The following is a 6,163-nucleotide window of genomic DNA, read 5'->3' on the forward strand; positions in this document are numbered from 1 at the left end:
TAAAAATTATAGATAATAAAAATATTATTATTTTTGTTTAATTTTAGATAATTTCAAACTTAAAACTATTAAAAGAATTAATATAATAAAAATTATAGATAATACAAATATTATTGTTTTTGTTTAATTTTATATAATTTCAAACTTAAAACTATTAAAAGAATTAAAATAATAAACTCATTTTTAAAATGATAAAATATTTTTTATTGTAAATAAGTATTATTTCATAATTCTTTAGTTAATAAAAATAGATAATATAAAATTAGTATTCAAATGATGCATTATAAGGTTGTGAACTAAATCATTGTTGAATAAAAATTAAAAGAGTAATTATTAAACAAAATTTCTTCTCCATGTGTAGGACATCTCTTGATTGATAGAGTGTACATCAAAATAAAAACAACTAATTCCTACAAGAATGTTTATTGAATTCACAATCACTATGTACAAAGCTTGTATATGTACTTATTCTATGAATTTATATTTTAGTTTGCTAACATTTCTTTTGTCTATAATAGAGACCAACCAAAAATTACTCTATAGGTAGAAAAACTTGTTGAAAGTTATTGCAACATGACAATAGTAAAAAAATTGAACCTAATCTAAAATATGTGGGAGCAATCATGTATCTTTAGTTTCCTTCAAATTTTAGTTTTGAGTTATAATTTAGAAAAAAACAATAATTTGTTTTCATAAATCATAAGATTTTTATTTTATTTATAAAGTTGTAAATTTTTTTGTTGTTATTTTCATGTTTTAATTATTTTAAAGCTTTAATTTGATTTGTCAACCATTTTACCAAATGTTACAATGATAAATATTTAAAAAAAAAAAATAATTTTAATTTTACATTTAAGTCTTGTTTTAATTCTAAATTGTAATATATGATTAATTTTAATTGATTATTAGACAAGAGCCTACAACACAATGGTTATTTGTGAGCCTCTTATTGAAGAGCTCTTGGGTTCAAATCTACTGGGTTCAAATCTACTCGCAGTCATACTTAATAAATAATAATAATAATTAATTATAACACATAATAATTAATCTTGACTTCGGTCTCTTACCGATCAAAAATAAATAAATTTAATTGATTATTCATAAATATCTTATTATTATTATTCATAACATTTTAAATAATTTGAGTGTTAAGATAAGGATACCGATTTACAAAATGTTATAATAACAAATTTTAAAAATAAAATAAAAATTACTTTTAGATTTAAGTCTTATAAAATATATTTTAGTTTTAGTTTTACATTTAGGTCTTGTTTTAGTTCTAAATTCCAATATATATCTAGATTTAATTTAGTGTTCATAAATTTATCTTTTATATTATACATAATATTTTAAATTTATTTATTTTTTATTTCATAGTTAGAATTATGATTAGATTAAGGTTTAAAAGTTCCAAATAAAGGGTTAATCATAGTTAGAATTATAATTAGGGTTCCAATTTTGATTAGAGTTGGTGTTAAGGTAAGAATTGAGATTACATTAAAAACTATGCTTAGTTTTGTGATACTCATATTAGGATAATGGGTTAGGATTGTGTTTACAATTTGAACTAAGATTTTGTATTAAAAATACACCTAGTCTAGGCTTACCTATTGCACCTTATTAAAGGTGCAATTTCCTAGTTTTAATTATGATTTAAACAAAGTTTCTATGTTAGTAGTTATGTTTAATGATTTAAATTTTATTCAAGTTTTTATATATATACAGTTTTTGATAGAGGCCATCTACAAAGACGTTTTAGGTACCCGATATGGGCCCACACGTACCTGAAACCTCTTCAGCTAAGAGCCAAGGACTGAGGAGCATCCACATTGCCAAATTTGCCCGGGGCACGATCCTGACCTCATCCCTTTTTGATGTCTTTGGACCTTGCACTCAACAAGAATTGATCCCTGGTAGGCTCTTTGTGAGCCATTCAACTTCACCAGTAAACCAAGGGCTTGTTGACAAGTTTTTATATATTGAAATAATTATATTATTGATATTATATTACATATGTTATTTTATTTTCTATTAATTATTATTAAAGCATAGATACAAAAAGTTAGAACAGTGTTAAAGAGGATCACAACAACAAAATACAAAGTTATGTCAATGGACCTTTGGTCAATTGATGGTGAAGTTGAATGGCTCACAAAAGAGTCCACTAGAATCAAGTCATTGTGTGTCTAATAATTTTGACTAGTATGAAAATTTATATTATATAATACTTAATATATCTAATGATTAAAAAATATTTAAATATTATTTATTTTAATATAATATAATAATAAAGTTAAGATCTAAAACTTATTATTCAATAAATTATTTACAACTAAATAATATAAAGTTTATATAAAGTTTTAATTTGTTGTCAGCAATTAAAAAATAAGTAGTTGCACGTTTCCATGTTAGAGGGACAACATATATGAAAATATTATATATTTTAAAAAAAATATTATAATTTTTACACTAAACTTTAAAATATGTGAAAAGATTTGATTATAAAAAAAAAACCCAACTAAAAATTTATCTGGCACGGCAATAGTCATTTCGTTGACAGTAATTTTGCACGGCAAGAAATATTTGGCTGACTGTGCCGTCAGTGAAGGACAGCCCAAGGCGCGTAGACGGGCAGCGGCTAGGTGCAAATATGTTGCACCGTAGCCGGTGCCCATTAATATATATCTTTTAATGCATTTATCCTTTCCAGCGAAGCCTCCAACTAAAGTTAAAGTCAAACATTTTATACCTTATCGGCGTCACAGGTAAGCGGAGCATAGCATCACGAGCGAGATGAATAATTTGACGAGTGTTCGTCTGTGTGTTCCAAATCAATCCCTCATTTCTTCATATGATCTTCATACTTCCCTCTGTGACAAAGTCCCTCGCTCGATCCTAAATTCGGAAGAAGATCACGGATGAAATTATCTCGTTGAATCGGCCACTTAAGTGAAGCCGATTCCTTTACACAAACGCAGGGTAGTTTGGAAGGCTGATCAATGGAAGCCAGAAATCAGAAGCAAGCAGAGAATCTGTGGGACAATGCTTGCTATAATCCAGACTCTGCTTCCCTGAGATCTTCGGACGAAGCTGCTGATTTCTCGAAAGGAATGGACAGTCGGCTTTACAGGGCTTCTGTGGTGGGGAACGTTCATACACTTAACCAGTTGATTAGGGCAAAGCTGGATGTTCTCCGCGAGGTTACCCCTCTTGGAAATACTGCCTTGCATATAGCAGTTTCTCGAGGTAATATCCGATTCACCGAAAAATTGGTACAAATCGCTGATCGAACGTCGGTAGCAGGGCCTGAATTTCTCAGGGCAAAAAATTCAGATGAAAATACTGCTGTGCACTTGGCTGCCTTCCACGGCCATGACAAAGTTGTGCAGTTATTGCTTCAGCAAATCGAGCGAGATGTAGAGGCTGGTGATATTTTGGGGGCTGCAAATTGGGAGGGAAATACTGCTCTGCATGAAGCTGCAAAGGGGGGACATGAGAAGGTTGTGGAAGTATTATTGCAGCATGATCGTAATGGCGATCTTGTAGACGCGTTAAATGAAGCCGGTGAAACTGCCCTGTTTACGGCCTGTGAGGGCGGTTATTGTAATGTTGTTGAGAAATTGTTGCCTTACATGACTTCCGACACCGGCATGAAAAGATCCGACGGTAGAACACCGCTCCATTCCGCCGTCTTCCACCGACATATAGGTAATTTAGTTCTTGCGCTTATATTTAATTAGCCCTCTTTAATGTGTCGATATTTTTAAAGGTTTCCGAATTTAGGGTTACGGTGCCTGGAAATCAACACATTTAAAATGAAATTGATATTTGAAATCTTGATGTACGGATTTGTATGCAAAGATAACTCTAGAGCCAAATAGTGTACTTTGTTTTTCGATTTTGCTGTGTAGATGCAAATATAAAACCTTAGACAGCAAAATCCAGAAACTCAGTCTTATCTCACAGTGAGCATAATATAATTTGTTTAAATAAAAAATGTACGATTTAATGTTTCCAGGAAATTCATTCTTAGCTCACGGTGAACATAATACAAATTGTTTAGGTGTAGCGATGAAGCTTGTAGAACAGAGGCCTGAAATGGTGAAGCAAGCCGATGAATTTGGAAGAACGGCTCTGCACATGGCGGCATTATCTCCACCGCTTTCAAATTTTCAGGCCGGCTTGTCATCTTATCAATTCACGGTAAAAATTGGAGAATTGCTTTTGCAGAAGGACAATTCTTTGTGCTACAGAGAGGACAAGGAGAAACGGTCCCCGCTTCACATAGCAGTGAAAGAGGGAAAGTATGAACTTGTAAAGATTATCCTGAAATACGCCAGAGACTGTCGAGAACTGGTCGACGGCAATGGCAGAAAACCTCTCCACATAGCAGTCATCAGCGCGGTCCGGATTTCCGAGGAATCCAATTTTGCCGTATTATTTCAATTCAAGAACATGCTGTTATCCCTAATGTCGAAGAGATCTCTCAATCATTGCGACAACAGCGGACACACTGCATTGCAGATTGCGATGAGGAATTTTGACACGGATCCAACACTATTCAGCAGTGTAAGTACTTGATTTCAAATCGTAGACAAAAATCTGGACTTTGCCTAGGTTAATTTCTCGGATTTATTTGTTGAAGTCACTCAGAAAAAACAGAGGATTTTTGTTGATGCAGATCAAAGAAGTGCTGCAAATAAATGGTGCTGTGGTGACTCCAGAGATGCTGGAAGATGCAAGATGGATCAGGAAAGCAACTACAAAACTAGTGTTCAAAGGCCAAGGCATTTCTATAAATGCAGTGCTGATCGCTACAGTGTCATTTGCAGCAGCCTTCACTTTACCAGGAGGACTGGACCTGAATTCAGGAGGCAAACCAACCGCTGTGTTCATCGACTCTTTTCTCTTCAAATTGTTTGTAATCTGCGATGTGTTCTCCTTTTGCACTTCCATTGCATCCGCCATTCTTGCAGGTGTGAGTAGAAATCCAGTGGAGACTTTATACTGCATTTATCTGTTATGGTCAGCACTCATATCTCTCTTGGTAGCATTTGGAACAGCCATACACCTGGTCATTCAATCGTCTACATGGTTACCAGTGATTGTTTGGGTTATGCTCTCATTTGTTCCCATTACCATATTCGTCATTAGTTTTCAATCCAAACAATTCATTTTTGGGCCAGAAAGATACAAGATCTGGTTTGTACTGCTATTTCCAGCGGCCTTTGTTATGGCCGTATGCTATGTCATATCGGAGATATTGTATATATTCCTGCTCTCCCGTCTGTTTCTCAGTGCATTCCACTGGGTAACGAAGAAGACACCGTCCGAATCTTCTTCCCAACGACATTAGCGTCTTTACTGATCTCCAAATCATCTATTATAAAATATAAATATTGTTTCCTTTAAAGGCAGATTTCAAATATTAGCATTGTTCGTGTAAATACATTTTTTTCATTGATTTGTCAAGTAAGGATATGTACGAAATCCAGATGGTGAGCCGAGATTATTTTAGCATGCATGTTCTGATTGAAGTGCAGAAAGAAAGAGAGACTGCGGTTTGAATTTTGTCCTCCACGATTAGATAATAGAATCGATCCATGTTCTCCATAATTGATGAAAGAATCAATCCAATTGAGTATAGTTAATGGCAGGCATCGGAGGAATATAACAAATCCACCGCAAAACGCCGAGAAGAAGCAATCAACAAGGAATTCAGCATATGCTCATTCCGATTCTTGCCGTCGCTTGTGAGTCAGTTTTTAAGGGGAATCAATGTCTATCTTATAACGACTACTTTACTCACACAAGTTGAACAGTTAGAATGTGTTCTTGTCGCTATCCTATTGAATTGAATTATTGTATTATTGGGGTACGTTGTATAATTTTAAAAAATGGTTATTACTAGCACTTGCACTTTTGAAAGGTGCAAGAGTTATGCCGATAGTTATATATATAATGCTATTGTATTGTTGATATAGAAAGTTTAGTCATAAAATTCATCCTTTATGATGTCCTTGCCAACATTAATAATTAAAAATCTTTGATTTTCTATATATAACAATGTGGACAACCAAAATAGTCCTCTACCTATTCTACCTACCAAACACTTCTTATCCTTCTACGAACTGCACTCACTCCTCTTTTGACACTATCAACA

At 33.3% G+C, this 6,163-nt stretch overlaps 1 protein-coding gene across 2 annotated transcripts; it reads left to right on the forward strand.

Moving 5' to 3' along the window:
* The first annotated feature begins 2,708 nt into the window (after positions 1 to 2,708).
* Positions 2,709 to 5,413, forward strand: LOC149576451 (uncharacterized). 2 transcript variants are annotated; one of them, XM_089817332.1, is made up of 3 exons: positions 2,709 to 3,708; positions 4,064 to 4,569; positions 4,682 to 5,413. In XM_089817332.1, exons 1-3 carry the CDS (start codon positions 3,000 to 3,002, stop codon positions 5,354 to 5,356), a joined length of 1,890 nt encoding a protein of 629 aa, XP_089673458.1. In that variant the 5' UTR covers positions 2,709 to 2,999; the 3' UTR covers positions 5,357 to 5,413. The 2 variants fall into 2 exon arrangements, with proteins under 2 accessions (XP_089673458.1, XP_089673455.1); XM_089817329.1 differs by having other exon boundaries at positions 2,759 to 3,708; positions 4,019 to 4,569.
* The last annotated feature ends 750 nt before the right edge of the window (positions 5,414 to 6,163 follow it).

Source organism: Cupressus sempervirens, chromosome 1 (genome assembly GCF_028749045.1).
Source record: "Cupressus sempervirens isolate cs-2001-9-10 chromosome 1, ASM2874904v1, whole genome shotgun sequence".
Lineage (NCBI taxonomy): Eukaryota > Viridiplantae > Streptophyta > Pinopsida > Cupressales > Cupressaceae > Cupressus > Cupressus sempervirens.